Source organism: Aquila chrysaetos, chromosome 6, assembly GCF_900496995.4.
Source record: "Aquila chrysaetos chrysaetos chromosome 6, bAquChr1.4, whole genome shotgun sequence".
In the NCBI taxonomy this organism is placed as follows: domain Eukaryota; kingdom Metazoa; phylum Chordata; class Aves; order Accipitriformes; family Accipitridae; genus Aquila; species Aquila chrysaetos.
The window spans coordinates 9,566,325-9,582,558 of NC_044009.1; the positions used below are offsets into that span (position 1 = coordinate 9,566,325).

A 16,234-nucleotide genomic window follows, 5' to 3' on the forward strand; every position below is an offset into this window, starting at 1 on the left:
CTAGTTGTGAGTGACAAGGCTCAGTTGACTTGCAGAAGCTTTTGCATGACCTATCCTGTATCTCAAAAAAGAAAAAAGGGGCCATGTGGAAATCTAAAGGGAGTATTTTAGTCTGTCTATTCTACAAGTGAGTCCAGACAACCTGAAACAGCTTTGGAATGTGGACCATATTGGATGCAAATGGCAGGCCATATGTTTTATAACATTAATTGCCAAACTTTTGAAAGCACCCTATTGACCTCCTATAGTCAGTGAAAGAGCACAGCTCATGCTTAGGCACCTAATCATTTATCATCTATTCCTTGTTTTTCTTCAACATTTATATGGTAGTATCACCAACCTGGATGGTCTCTAGTGTTGTGAGAGCTGCACAAACCCAAAATATTAGCCAGTTTTCCAAAACATGGCATCTGTAAATGCCAGGCTTACAGATGGTACACAATATAATGGGAATTACAGGCACAAAATAGAAGGGTAAGGGCAGTGCATGGTGAAAAATTCCATCATTCATCTATAAAAGCTGGATCTGCTCAGATGATCTGACTGGTGGCTGCCATGAACAGATTCTGGACTCTGGAAAAAAGAGGTTGGAAAGATATCCAGGAATAAGTCATGATGGTTGAAAAGGGAGGAAATGAGAGCTGTAACAGAGAATCCTGCTAGCCTGGGCTGATGAGGTTCACCTGCAGACAGGGGAAAAGGCAAAAAGAGTGGATGGTGTTCTTCCACAAGAACCAACAAGGCCAACAAGGTAAGGAGAGTAACCTCTTACAAACCTCATTGGAAGACAAGAAGTCATCTCTGGTTCCAGTTATTTCAATGTGGGCTGGTATGCCCAGCTCTGGTGCCACAATAGTACTGGAATTAGTCCATGTCCCTGCAGTAGCTTTATTCTCTGGTGTAGTGTGCCTCTTTCACCTAGCTGATATGCATGAAAGGCAGTTTTTCTCTCTCTGAGATCATATCTTTTCTGTTTACAGCAGGCATCCGGCAGCCGAAGCCTCCTCAAGCTCATTGTTATGGAGGTGAAGTGGATTCATGTGTTGGCCATCTTCTTCTTCCTGTTGTCTGTTGCAATGACAGGCTGCTTTCTGTGGCAGTACAGCCTCCCCAAGGTGGAGCCCAGTGAGTAGTTATCTTTAAGTTTGGTCATAGGTTGGCACAGAAATTTGTGAGACCAATAAACGCCTCTCTGCCTGTGTGGACATTTTTCCCCAAAGAGCATTTCCCCAAACAGCACACAAATTTGCCTCCTCCTAGCTGGTGCAAGGACACAGAGGAGATGAACATTGGGTTGATGGAGCACCATGTAACGCTGCTGGTGCAAGGACACAGAGGAGATGAACATTGGGTTGATGGAGCACCATGTAACACTGCTGGTGTCCAGAGAAGCTCCATTACTTCTGGCGCTAACCTATGTTAATTGATATACCAAGGAGACATTTTATTTTACATTCTCTACCTTTTTCTTTAGCATCCTGTTGTAACAGTCACTGCAGTTTAGAATGGGTTTTGGTTTACACCTTACCATGTGCTTCAGCTTATGGGTTTTCTTCTGTTCCCCTAATCCTAGATCTTTGAACTGGCTCAAGCCCCGAGTTAACACTAGAATTCCTTTATGTTAATTATAGAAAACTCAACACATAGACTGAAGGCACTGTCTGTGCAGAGATGCAATATATACAGTGTAACTGGATCAGAGCCCAAAGGTGACATAAAATCCACAGTGAAGGTGCCAGAGCTACTTCATAGACCAATGTCTGAAAAGATTTCAGACCCTACATTTTTATCATAGAGTATCAGAGGCTGCCTGTAGGCTCTTGTGTATCCATCACTATTCATCTCAAAGTTTTCATAGTGCCATTTCTCTTCTCATCTGTATTTCTAATGTCATGCTCAGTTGGTAAGCGAAAAGATAAATAAGTATTGTGTTTACAGCTTACAGAGCAGAGGAGCTGTGTTTATGAACACCTTTGGATCAACTGGGAAAATAGTGCCTCCAAGTAAGAGAGTTCACATCTCTTACTGAGTTTAAAGATCTTTGCCTGCCACAAAAATTTAAGATATGTCTCTGGCATATGCAGGATACAGCTAATTCAGAAGACAGCTAATATACTAGGTATGCAGCCTATCAACTGTTGTTACAGTGTTAAGATTTCAGGTGACACTCACGACTCACTTCTACATCCATTTTCTGAGGTTACAATATGCAGGGGACAACTCTGTGCTCCTGAACCCAAACTCAGACTTTCTCCTAGACATGGGCAGGGCACTCTCATGGGGTCTAAACCCACTGTCAGATACCCTACAGAGTCTTCTGTACTCCCAGTTCCTTACTCTTCAAGGTTGCAGTCAGTTGAAGCCTATTGCAGCTCCTGCCCATCCTGTGTCCATCCCATGTTGGAATAAGCAATAACAGAGCACAGTGCCCTCTTCAAGTCCTGTTTATGTGAGTTAGAAACAATTCAAGATTGTCTCTTTCCTATCCAGAAGTTTCCTTCAGCTTTGGAAAACACAAGCAAGAAACCTAGTGCTGACTTCTGGATGAGGTTAAAGCTTGTTAGTGTGTCTACTGAAGTCACATATGCTATCATTGAAATGTTTTCCAGGTCCATCTGTGACAGAAGTGAGATCAGAAGCTGTGCAGATGTGCCCCCGCTATCCTGAACCAGTACAGCTGGACCACCCAATCCCCATTCTGAAGGAGGCGTTGGAAAAGGTCTGTGAGGAGAGAGGAGCAGAGGGAGACAGCGGTCATGACTACTTTTCTGAAAGTGTAAAGGGGAGAATATGTATTTTGCCCCTGAGCATCTCTGGGGAAGGAGGTGGGGAATCAAGGAGGTGGAGAACATGTGAATCTAGAAATGGGTATATAAAACTTTTTCACTGAACATACAGCAGAACAGGTCAATAAGCAGTTATCTTATCCAAAGGGTAAGCCATGATGAAGAAACATTATTACTTGTCCATCAGAAGGTCTGGTGAGCATACATCGGCACAAAATGATGGCTTTTGGCATCTTGTTTGCTATTAGGCAGCCCTCATGTCCTGGAAAGTAGGTGACTCATGTAACTAGTTACTATTCATCAGTGACTGTCAATTCCTTATTTTATTGTTCTGCTGGTTTTCCCATGCCACCATTTAAAAATTAAAAAGTTACTTGTAGGTAACTTCAAGGAAGGGAATGGAGGGCAAGGGGAAGAGGAAGAGGGGACCTGCATCTGAATGGAGACATGCTTTTCCTTAGTATGATATACTGTCTCTGAAATTTTAGCACTGTCTGAAATTCTGGTAGGCTCTATTTGCAATGAGAAAATACTGCAGCGTTGCCTTGACTGTGAGGACCATAAGGACAGCCATGCTCTGACAGGACACTCCTGATTTTGTAGACCCTTATCATATAATATACCATCTCATTTGTATCTTTCTCATGAATAGCTTAATTAGTCATAACAGAAGGTGTCCCACAGCTCTGATCATTCTTTTTAACCTTCTTTGAACCTTTTCCAACTCTAGCATGCTCTTGCGTAGATGTGGGAAATCAGTACTGTATACAGTATTCAAGGTGCAAGTGGATCAGGGATTTATACAGTGATAAAATGGTGTTTCTGTTTTATTTTATGTTACTTCTCTAATAACCCCACATATTTGATTTACCTTTTTTTCTGCCATGGGGCACTGAGCAAATGTTTACATAGGAGCATCCATCATAGCCCCAAGATCTTGTTCCTGAGTGTTAATGACCAGCTCACTGCCCATCTGTGAGTATGTTTTGTGAAGTTAGGGTTGTTTTCCAGCATGCACATCACTTTACCTATGCAGAATTTCAATTGCTGTCACTTCACATTCACATTTATGAAGTCTCTGCCACTGTCTCTGGGGTTACTATAGAGAAGTATTTTATTATTCAATTAGGATTAGTCAGAGAGGTGGGGGAATGTGCAGAACATTGGGTGTCCAGCCGTCATCTAACCTCTCTTCTTTATCCTCCTCAGAAATGAAGTATCCAACCACTTCTTCAAAGTAGGCTAGTGAAACTATTCTTATTTTGCAGATGGAATAAGGCATAGAGAACCTGAACGCTAGATGAATAGGAAGACATAGGTATTTGAAGGGGGCTTAGGCACTAGCACCTCAAAAGTATATCTCCAGATGCCCTCAGGTTCTGCCTATGTCTGTGGACACTCAAACCCACACTAAAGATCCTGCACTACCTGAGACAAACTACCATCCTGTGCCAGGCCAGGGACCAGATGCATACAGGGGAAGACTTTTTCCTAGCCCATGGCAGCTTGAAACAGGAGAGTGATCATGTTTCAATCATGCATGAGGCTTAAGGAAACATTTCTCTTCTAAGGGTAAATACTTTTGCTTATCAGAAAGGCCTACATTTTCCTCAGAATAGTCTTGCTAGTGGCCAAATCCAAACACTGAGTATTGGATTCAATGACACTCAAGTCTAGAAAAGCATCATGTATTTTCGTCAACTTTTTGCAGGTCCAGGCAGGTCTATATGCCAGACTGAGAAAACTCTAAGGAGGACCATGCTTGCTGACATGAGACCAGTCTGTTCTCTGGAGGTGCTGATGTACCTAACCATACTAGATGGGGCACAGGCACATGGGGAGGGGAGGGCAAAGGACCTCTACAGAAGGACTTGGCACAAGTTGGGTGTTTGGATGTTTCCACTGCTGGCTGTCAGTGCACATCACCAGTCCATCCAGTGAAGAGGTCCTGAGGACATGACTCATGTTGGCCTTTCTTGTCTCAGATGCTGGTCTTGGAAGGCTATTTCTTATGTCGTAAACTTTCTGTGCAAAAGATAACTTATGCATGATGATGACATAGCTTTGAAAAAATCATAAAAGAGCAAGACCAATGCATTCTGCTTGCAAGAGGTGGGTGGAGCACAGCTGGCTGATTAGGTGTCGTGGTTTAACCCCAGCCAGCAACTAAGCACCATGCAGCCTCTCACTCATTCTGCCCCCACCCAGTGGGAAGGGGGAGAGAATCAGAAAAAAAAAGTAAAACTTGTGGGTTGAGATAAGAACAGTTTAATAGAACAGAAAAGAAGAAACTAATAATGATAATGATAATAAAATAACAATAGTAATAATAAAAGGATTGTATGATACAAGTGATGCACAATGCAATGCACCTGCCCACCGATGCTCAGTTAGTTCCCAAGCAGTGATCCCCCCAGCCCCACTCCCCCCAGTTTATATACTAGACGTGACATCGCATGGTATGGAATACCCCGTTGACCACTTTGGGTCAGCTGCCCTGGCTGTGTCCCCTCCCAACTTCTTGTGCCCCTCCAGCCTTCTTGCTGGCTGGGCATGAGAAGCTGAAAAATCCTTGACTTTAGACTAACCATTACTTAGCAACAACTGAAAACATCAGTGTGTTATCAACATTCTTCTCATACCGAACTCAAAAACATAGCACTATACCAGCTCCTAGGAACACAATTAACTCTATCCCAGCTGAAACCAGGACATTAGGTCTACACAATCCTAGCACAAGAGGGAGCAAAGAGCAATCACAGCCATCTAGTTGCTCAGTGCAGTTTCTCAGATTGTTGTTTAAACAGGAGTGGTAGCTCTAGCATGTTTCATGGCATGAAAAGTGTCATGAGATATTTGAAAAGTCTGGATCTTTTTCTCATACATCTTTGAACCTAAAGTACTAGTGCAAATAACAGATGTGCACAGTACAATTTAAAAAGGAAGAAATTACAATTCTTAGGTTTTAGCATTTGTTCTTAATCATATAAACATCATAGGTATTAGAAAGATAAGCACCACATTCTTCTACATGGTGGATATATAGACTGAAAGATAGATACTGGATAATTCAGCATAAGCAATTCAAAGGAACAGTATAGTTAAAATATTTTCTTTTGCCAAATCACATTTGAAAAAAAATCACTCTCAAGTGCTTGGAAGTAAGGAGGGCTGATGGTCTGCATCGTCTACCACCTGTTACAGACTAGATGCATTACAAAACTCTTCATTTGGAAATTCATAATTTCCCATCATTCTCCAGGTAGATATGATGCTTCGTCAAAAGATTCATAGCTCTGGTCTCCCTGCCATGTCTGCCATTGTTATCTACAATGACACTGTGCTCTGGACAGGCAACTTCGGAAAGAAGAATGGTTCGGACCCTTCCTCAGTGGTGCCCAATGAGTACACTATTTACAGGTGAGACAGATGTATTGCAGGCATGAGAGCTAGGGAAATAGGAGATACACTTATGGAGATCTGATATCTAGGAATAGAGCCACTGTCACAAACCACATCTTCTACTGGCTCAGGTCAACTGCAGAAACCGCTTCTGGGTTACACTGAAACTTTGTGAGACAATGCTTCAGCTAGTCTGTAAATTATCATATGCTTGTGGCTTACTGAGTTGCTTACTTTGGATTTTTTTTTTTAATTTGATCTGACAATCTTTTAAATTGGAATATCAGTGACCATCCTGAAGAACCTGAAAACATACTACTCTTTACATAGAAATGTCTCCATGCTTTGAGGAGGCCGAGGGCACAAATCTGAGGACTGAGAGCTAGCACAGGTTTTGTGAGCAGTGAGGAGACAGTGCCATAGAATTAAAAAAAAAAAAAAAAAAAAAAAATTCAGTGTAGCAAAAATGATGTTTGGGAAGAGTATCTACTGAACACATACAGTAGACCTGTACGCTTATTCATTCTCCCAGTGAAGTCAAAGTCATATTGGCCATTATTTTTTAGATTAAGATAAAATCAAGCTCTTGGTGTGAGTTAAAAAATAAAAACAAATACAAAGGAAGTGTTCAATTCCTTTAAAGTTCTATTCTCAGTGATTTATAACTGTGCTATATATAAAACATATGGGCTGCACTCTGACTATCAAATGTTGTGCTCAGCATAAAAAATTTTGGAAAGTTTCAGCAGCTGTGACTACCATTTTTTTCCCCTCTGTGTATCATGGTAAAATCCCTGCACAGATAACCTCATTTCTTCCAGAATCATAGAATGGTTTGGGCTGGAAGGGACCTTAAAGGTCATCTAGTTCCAACCTCCCTGCCATTGGCAAGGAAAGGGGAATGCGTCCCTAGTTGGGCTTGAACCACCAACCTTTCAGTTAACAGCCAAACACACTAACCAATTGCACCACAGACTCCCCTGAAAAAAGATTTATTACCAGTCGATGTTGTTTATGGTTGGAACTACAATATCTGATCATCTTTGAACCTCTGACTTTCATTTCTGATTAATGAAAACATTCTTGGCAAATGCTTTCACTCTAGGCCATCTCGCACGAGTCCAAGAATTTCACCTTGAGCAGCACAATACAGATGACCCCAGCCATCCCTCTTAATCATGGCCCTGTTTCCAAAAACCAACAAAATATAACTGGAGTCCTATTCCAGAAGACCTTTTGTAAATTTGACTCTGTTCTGAAGCCACCCAAATATCAACACTGAATATGAAATGTAAAATTTTATGGCATTTTAACCTTAAAATTCCAATAAACTACTTGCAACTTGTTATGGTACTTACTAAGCAATAATTTACAAAATATGTCAACTTATGAATACTAAGTGAACAGAAAAAGTTCTGTAGCCCACTGCACTATTGGGGAAATACTACTGAATGTTATGTTGCAGTCCATAAAGACCAGAGTTAAAGATATTAATTCAAGCTTCTTACCTGCATTTTAGCCATTCTGTTCTGAATTAGCAAAGGTGTTGCATGTAAAGCTACAGGCAGTGGGTCAGTTGGGTGATCTCATGTACTGACCATCAATCCTCTTGATTCATGGTTTTCTTAATGCTTAATTTCTATAGATGTTTGTTCCTTGACAGAATTGCCAGTGTCTCCAAGATCTTTCCCACCATTATGTTGTACAAGATGTGGGAAGAAGGAAAAGTCACGTCTCTTGATGACCCATTGGAACGTTATGCCCAGAACTTTGTTATTAAGAATCCTCTGGGAAGGCTCAAGGAATCAGAACAGAGGTACACAGCAGATGGGCTGATTTTTTTGGAAAAAGGCTCAATGCCACTTAAGCCATCACCTGTTACCTTGCGCAGAATGGCCAGCCAGCTCTCAGGTGAGACAACACCGCTACCTGCTTGCCCTCTGCCCGCCATTATGCCACTTGAAAGAGACCACAGAGTGAACAGACCATATGCCAGGGATAGAAAAGGTTGCTGTTGAGGCCATTTTCCAGTATGGACCCTGCACCTTTGCACTTCCCAGAGGTCAGGCAGGACCCTTGGAGGCAAGCCGTCAGCAGCTTCATGAAGTGCTAAGAGGAAACTCTTGTCCAGGCCACCTGCTAGGAAGGGGCCCAAGCTGCACTGTGGGGTGGGGAATTGTTTTTTCCTGTGCAAGGTGAATATATATTTCTTTTAACACAGTAGCATGACCTGAAATCAGGCTCCAATTGCATAACAGGTTTTTGTACTTCAGCCCAGTGTGCTCTCATTTTTCTGAGATGTAGAGTTGAGGGTCAAAGTGGCACCAAACCTCTTTGCTTTGAACAGATAGACCTTGAGCACTGAGCTAAATTTAGCTGTCAGTGTGGCTCCTGATCTATTAGTAGCTTTGTACTTGCTGTCAGAAGACTATTAATCTACTGTTACCTTCATAATTGGGTAACTATTACATTAAGGTAGAAGGAGCTTACAGGACTCAGGAGAGCTTTAACCTTTCTCAGAAATAAAGATGCTAATACTTGACTCAGAGATTCCAGAATTTAATGGCCAAAGAGACTGTGCTGATACCTCATGTGGCATTTTGATTAAACTCTGTAGCACCTGCATTATTCCAGATTGGAGTAAATGCCCTAAAACTAGGACCTAAGATCAAAATAGCTTATAGGCAAATTGCAGTACCTCAGGACAGGGTACAGCATCATCTGAAGCAAGCCAATATCAAGATAAGTGTTCCCCCAAAAGGAATGATGTAACTGAAATCTAGAAACAAACAAACAACCCAAAGTGGCCAGCGGCAGCAGGAGGCAGAAAGAAAGATGTGTGTACAATGCTGCACAGCCCCTCTCCCTGCAGACAAGGTCTTGCTCTAGCCAGCCTGATGATGTCCTCAGGGGCACCAACTCTGCCTGTTCCCCTCTGACTCTCAGGAGCACCTGAAGCTGGTCTGGCTGCTCCTTGCAGGAGCAGTCTGTGCTGGAGCTACATCTCCCAGTCCTGCCGCAGTTTCCTGTCACCTAGTGAGGTGTGAGGTATGCCCTAGAATTACTTGGAGGAAGCATATGTCAAAAATGTACCTGGTCATAGCATTGCTTCTAATGTGCAGCCATTCCATTGCTTCCATCACTGTGCTGGATTTGTGCTCCTTCTTAGCTTCTTTTATGTTCCTATGGGGTTTTTGGGGTTTTTTTTTAGAATGTGGCCCAAATTTCCCAGACCACACCAGCAGGGCACACCAACCAGCTTGGACCCTGACAATTTAGTAGAAGGAAAAGCACAGATTCAGAATCGCAACTGAAAATCAAATGAATGTTGAGGTCACATGTTACATTTCCTGTCTGTCAAAAACCAAAAAGAAATAGGTTCTGCATCAAGATCAAAGCCACTGCATGACGTATTTTAAAGTGTTTTTCATCTAAATTCTTCCAGTGGAACTGATCTATAATATATCCTCATTATCTGGACTTTTCTATATTGCATACTACAAAAGTAACTCCAAAGATTTTTCTCCTCAGCACTTGATGGGTACATTGCTAGAGGGAAGCTCCAGCTTGTTAAGACTATGATTTTCAAATATATATGAATGACAGTATGAGATGCTATTGTAAATTATTAAGAGCATGCTTGTCACATCAATTAGCAGCGCATGAGGTATAAATCAATGACTGGATTTTCTGTTATGTTCACATATTGTCTGGTTTATCATTTCTAATGAACCTCAAGAGAGACATTGCACTGTTGTCATGGCACTGGTTGAACTCTCCCAGTGGTGCAACGTTTTCTTTGCTGCCATTGCGGCAAGTAGGAAATGAAGGAGCCCATTGTGTACTTGAAGGTGCTCAGTGCATCTCTTATCTGGTCATTCAGCTGCACAAATAACCACAGACCAGAAGCAGAAGAAGTGTTCTCATTCCAGTTCAAATCCCAAGGTCAGGTCAATTGAGAAAAACAGGTGTTGCTGCTACAAAAGAATAGGGCCTCATTCAGCTCTGCCATGATTAAGCACATGCTCACTGAGCAGACTATTGCAAGTCATTTTTCTGTCATGTACCCTTCCTGATTTCCTCCCAACCTCTAAATCAAAGTCAGCTGTAAACTGCAATGCGGATTTCAATCCAGATGTAATCCAGGTTCTGGACTTGGTGAGCTGTAGATCCTATGCAAAGGAGGTGTGGCATTTTAAAAAGTCCTGGCCAAAAGTTTTTAGGGAATCCATGTTCAGTGCTGTGGAATTAAAAGTGAAAAGAACTTCGTTTCTTGTACATTCAGAAACCCTGAATAAATGTTGCTAACGCTGAAAAAATAAAAGCTAAAAATACTTTAGGCCAAGCCTGGAATCGTTCAGAAAGTTCAAGCCCTCTGTAGCAAGTTGTAAAGAACAAAAAATCTGTTTAAAGGGGCTGCTACACACCTTTGTAGTCAAGGGAATACAGTCACATGGAAATATGGACAGGGATTTCCCCAACACCCAATATGCCCTTCTGTTCCAAAATACACTTGGGGATACAGGGTATTTTTAATCATTCATCAAAGCATTTTTACTGAAATGTAGCAACCCAGAGTTGGTGCTGGGGTAGGAGTTACATTACCCAGATTCAGTGGTCCATGACTTGAATACTGTGTCCTGCAGTCCTGTACAAACAGGTCCTTGGAGCACATTTGCTATGTGTATAAAGCACATGTGTGCATCACTGTTGTTTCCATCTTGCCATTGAACCTTGCCTTTTGCTCACTCTTTACCAGACTCAAAGTTTCCTGGACCATCATTTGTCTCAAACTGTTAACTTCTTTTCTCCATGGTACAGGTCTGCCCAGGAGGCTGCGATCTACCAGCCTGCTGTGGAAGGGCAATACTCAAGATGCTCTAGCTCTCCTGAAAGATGATGTCTTGGTTGCTGATCCTGGAACCAGGTCACATATATTCACTTACGAGCTTTTGGTCTGGGTTTGTGTTCTCCACTAATATTAGCCCCACCTGCAGTCTCCATGGCCAATGGATAAAAGACAGCCATTCCTAAAGGGAGCTTCAGCCACCTACCCAAACACCTGTCTTATGCTGGAAAGAGTGCCTGTTGGAAGTGCCAGGGTTTTTTTTAATGTGTATAGAGTCTAAGTGAGAAGCCTAGATAAGGCAAATTAAACTGCTATAGTTAGGTCCAATGAGCCTTAAATTGTGAAAGATGCAGATTTTCAAAAGTGGAAAGGCATGTTAATTTAAATGGTTTAAACCATCATAGATTTCACTTAAAATCATGCTATGTCTGTAGATATTTGCATGTCTCTAAATTTTCTGTAAGTGCTATTAATGTTTGTTACAATTAAAAGTCTATTACCTGAGTTGCAAACACTCAGAAATATGAACAGGATCCAACAGACAGCAGGTGAGGGAAAGGATTCAGACTAACTGGGAAAAACTTTCTAAGTCTGCAAAATTTTTAGGGAATAGAATTACATTCTGAAATAATTTGCCTAGTATTGCTGCGGATTCACCATGACTTGAAATCTGCAAGCTTAGAGAATTCAATGGCTTGATCATGTCAACCTTGTATTAGTTCTGTCCCATGTCATATAGGTTGTTACAATAGATGTTCCATAAAGGATTTTAAGACCTTAATACCATCATCTTCTTTGGTATTTACATTATGCTTACCATTAAGATACATAAGGACATCCACTCATAGTCTCTCAACCCCTTATTACTTGACATGTTGATAGGTTTAACTCTGTCTCCCTGTTTCCAGATATACTTCACAGCAAACAGGTCCTTCTTCCTAAAAGAAATTCCCATTCATTGATATAGAAATTTTAACATATTTTTCTGGGTATGTTGAAATTCAGCTCCATTTCAGATATAAAATTCTAAATCAGATATAAAATTTTAAATTTTATTTTAAATAAAATAAAAATTAATAAATAATAATATTAAAATAATATAATTAATATAATATAAGAATATATTAGAATTTTATTATATTATTATAATATTTTAATATAAAATATTTAAATTAATATAATAAATTAAAATATTTATTTTTTAAATTTTAAATTTTTCAGATATAAAATTTTAAATTTTATACTCATTATGCTTTTATTCAGCTCAATGAGCTGGAAGTTGTTGAAGTGGTACCAAATTTATAATCTAAATAGGCCTCAGTGAGGTGTGTGGCTTCATACAAGTAAAAAAGAAAAAACAAGCAATGTTGAAGACATCATGAATTTTGAACACGTTTGAAAAAAATTACCCATTCATGTCTTCATGTCATTAAACTTCATTCAAGTCCAAAGACTTAAATCACTTTATGGATATTAAAGACTGAAGCACTCAGGTGTCTTTAATGACTCAATATTGCTGGATGCTGATTTGTAGATTTTTAAATGCTTTTACCATCTCAAGGTAGCTTAGGTGCTTAAGTGATTATACCATGTTAAATCTCCAAAGAGGCTTACCTGGGATTTTGAGACCTTTAAGGTAAGCACCTGTAACTCGCAATTCTGCTCTTAAAAAGAATAGATATATTCTTTGGTGAACAATTATAAACAGTAAGTCGGGATATGCAAATATATAGGTTTTTGCATAGAGGTTTTTTTTTCGTTTTCCGTGTCCAGCTCTTTTTTGGTACATACTGGTTAAATAGCTCTGCTGATGCTCCCTTTAGGGAGAGAAATAAGAAATTTTTCTTTCTTGACATAACAACACATTAAGGCAACAACATTCACTTTTTCTCTGTCCCTCCTTCATCTCTCCTTTCCTTTAGCATGTCATCTGATAAAATGAGAATTTTCCCCAGAGAAGAAAGACCTAGCAACTGTTTTGACGTAGTCATACCCACATTCTATCACTGAGGTAAGGCTGATCCAGATATATTGCTCTCCCTTTTCAGATGCCACTACAGCAATTTGGCCTTCTCACTGATGGCACATGTGCTAGCTGACCATGCAGCTGAGGGGCAATACCAGCGCTGGATCTCAGAGAACATCCTGGACCGCTTGGGCATGGAGGACACTGGCTTTGACATCACGCCACCAATCCGCTCCCAGATGGCTGTGGGTTTCTATGGCAGCCGGCAGCCGGCCCCTCTCTATGACCTCGGCTGGTACAGGCCTTCTGGCCAGATGTACTCCACAGCTGCCGACCTTGCTAAGCTGGCAATGGTCTTCTTAGGCACCTACCACCGTCGTCTCCTAGAGCCTGACACAGTGAAGACGATGCTGACCCCTCTGTTTAAGTGCTCTACTGAATACTTTGCTAACAAGACTGGCACACCCTGGGAGATTAATGAGCAATTGGGATATGATGTCATTAGGAAGGATGGAGACCTCGACGGTTATTCAGCTACCTTCTCTCTTATCCCCAAGCTCCGCCTGAGCTTCATTGTGCTGATGGCAGGGCCCAGGCCACAGGGTGGAGATATTGTGACTCAGATATATGAGTATCTTATTCCTGCCATGGAGACTGCATTCAGAGAGGCACAGAAAAGCTTGATTCCTCCTCCAAGTCCAGGCCCTTATGTTGGCTACTATACCTATTCCAACCTGACTTTCTATGAGATCAAAGTTGGACCTGGTGGGGTGCTGGTCATGCAGCAATTTGGGCCTCATGTAGAAGAGTTGATTCCTGAAAAGTACCGGACAATCAAACTCCACCACCTGGAAGATCGTGTTTTCCAAGTTGTTTTTGACAAGGAGTTCCCATGTGTTCTGCACCTGGGTTCTGCCTCCATCTCACTGGAGACCCAAAATGGGCAGCTCTTTAACTTTTATCCATTTGATCGCAAGGGTTTGTCTCCTGGCTTTGATGCACCAGGGCTGAACACATACAATGTGGTGCGTGTACTTCGTAAACCTGTATTCTATAGCTAAATGTCCCCTCTACTTTTCTGACCACTTCTGGGAGGTGGCTCCAAATCGGTGTCTTACCAGACTCTCCTGTCTGCGTGGCTTTATGGATGCCATTTAAAAGGGAAAGATGGTGGCAAATGACTCTTTTGCCCAACAAATATGTCACGTCCCACTTCTAAAATGACTTCAATGGCTTGCGATCCCTGACAGTGCACAACAGGCCAGCTAGCAACTGGGGATGCTTGCAGAAGAAAAAGGTGAGAATGTGCTGGATAGATGGTGTTTGGATGCCATAAAAAAAAGCTGAGCACTTAAGTCTCCACACTTACATTCTCTGTTTAATGACCATTGTGATGATTGACTGGTACCGTCAAAGGGCTGAGAATTTCCTGTGTCTCTCAGAAAATAGCTCTTCTTCAGTCCAAGGGTTTTTCCAGGGCTCTTCAGAAGCCCATCTGCCTTGAACAAGATTCCTCACCTCCGTTTGCCAAAAGCATTATGTGCTAGAAAATGGCACCAGCCTGATACCGGGCCCTGCTTGTGATACCTGGGAAGTGAGGGTGCATTTCTTTCCTGGGTCACAACAAGGAAATTGTGGAAAGAGCAGACAGCAATGTGGTTATGTCTTGGCCCCATGGATTTCTGCAAAAGAGGTGGTCACACAAAGGATATTGTAGCACTTAAGTATAGAAGCTGAAGCTTACTCCTGTGAGCAGGGCCATATGGACATATGCTGGTATACTCCGATTGTACTCAGGTTTGTGACTATCTCAGTATATAGGCAAGTGTGTGAGTGTGGCATTTAAGTACACAAATGCACGGGAATCTTTACGTGTGTTTTGGGCAGAGTGTCTGTATGGGTACATACCCATTGTGTTTATGCAAGTATGAGGGAGGATGCTAAGGGAAAGTGCATTAGCCTGGGGAGCACTACCTTTAGGACAGATGCACCTGCAAGCAATCTGCAAAGCCACAGATGCATTTTCTTCTCCCGTCTTGTGCCCACTCAGTGCTAAGTCAGGCAGGACAGATGATACGTCATTAATGGCCAAAACCATATCACTATGACAGGAACAGTATCAGGCATGAGTGAAAGACAGGGCAAGTACCAATGACTGAGGAGTCTTGGTTCCTGCAATGGCCCTTCAAGTTTAGGAGAGTATTGTGATTGCAGCCCTAACTGGAGCCTGAAATAAAAGCAAGCAGAGGGTCCGGGCAAGATAACTCTTACCTTAAAGTGAATAGCCTAGCTGCAGAGTATGGCAATGGCTGTACAGCATGGAAATCCTGAAGGAAGTGCAAAAGGGTAGCCATACTAGCACAATCAAAGACCCTTCAAAGTGCATGTTGTCCCATACCATAACTAGCATGAGGTTGGATCCTCTTGCAGAGTCACCTCCTTCTGCTGCTTGTCCACACAGAGTCTTGAAAGTGGACATGTCTCAGAGAGGATGAGAAAATAAATCTCCCTGCCTCCCTTCTCTCTTGTCTCTCACTGTTTTCACTCTGTGTGCAGTTCTTCAGTTCTGAGTAGAGAGACCATCACTGAAGGCCTAGAAATCTATGATCTGCAAACTCAGTTCCCTGCCTTTTTTCAGACAATTTCAGTTCCCTGATAAACATATGAAATAAAGTAAACCTTGCCTTACAGGCAGTCATGGTTGCTGCTGTACTGATTTCCTCTGGACTTTGTAGGTGATTACATTTCCTACCTTGTACAACCTCATATGTTCAAGTATTTAATCTGGGCTATAGCAACAGCAATAAACTCTAAGCAAATTCTTGCTGCTGTCGTGTGTGATCATGCCAAGAGATATGTGTGCAGGCAGATATGTTGCACTATGGTTGGTTTCCTGTAGAGGTGCCTACACTCTGTCATGGCATGCCTGACACAACAGTGCTTTCTGGGCTTTGAGCTCACAAGATGTAATGTCTGTTTGCAAGATATTTGAGTAGTTTTGCAAGATATTTGAGCAGTTTAACCCTGGTCTTTTTGAGTGAGGGCTAAGTGCCAGTTTGGGGCAGTTCTTTTTGCTTTGGAACAAAAGAAGTGATTGTTTACCCATCAGCTACCTTTAAAAGCTTCCAAGAAAAATTGGGATTTATACCCCATGTCACTCACTGGTCAGGATGAAACACCACACTGGACTGTCTGCATCTGTCTGATGGAGAGATTAAGATGTTTTGTTTT

At 41.7% G+C, this 16,234-nt stretch overlaps 1 protein-coding gene across 6 annotated transcripts in view; it reads left to right on the plus strand.

Moving 5' to 3' along the window:
• Positions 1-15,694, plus strand: part of LACTBL1 (lactamase beta like 1) — a 50,892-nt gene extending 35,198 nt beyond the window's left edge. For 3 of the 6 annotated variants that reach the window (XM_030018035.1, XM_030018034.1, XM_030018036.1), the window contains 6 exons: positions 981-1,125; positions 2,610-2,719; positions 6,049-6,206; positions 7,852-8,099; positions 11,010-11,115; positions 13,086-15,694. In XM_030018035.1, coding sequence (XP_029873895.1) covers positions 981-1,125; positions 2,610-2,719; positions 6,049-6,206; positions 7,852-8,099; positions 11,010-11,115; positions 13,086-14,064 — 1,746 coding nt within the window. In that variant the 3' untranslated portion in view covers positions 14,065-15,694. The other 3 variants (XM_030018040.1, XM_030018039.1, XM_030018038.1) reach the window with 3 other exon arrangements.
• Positions 15,695-16,234: the final 540 nt, after the last annotated feature.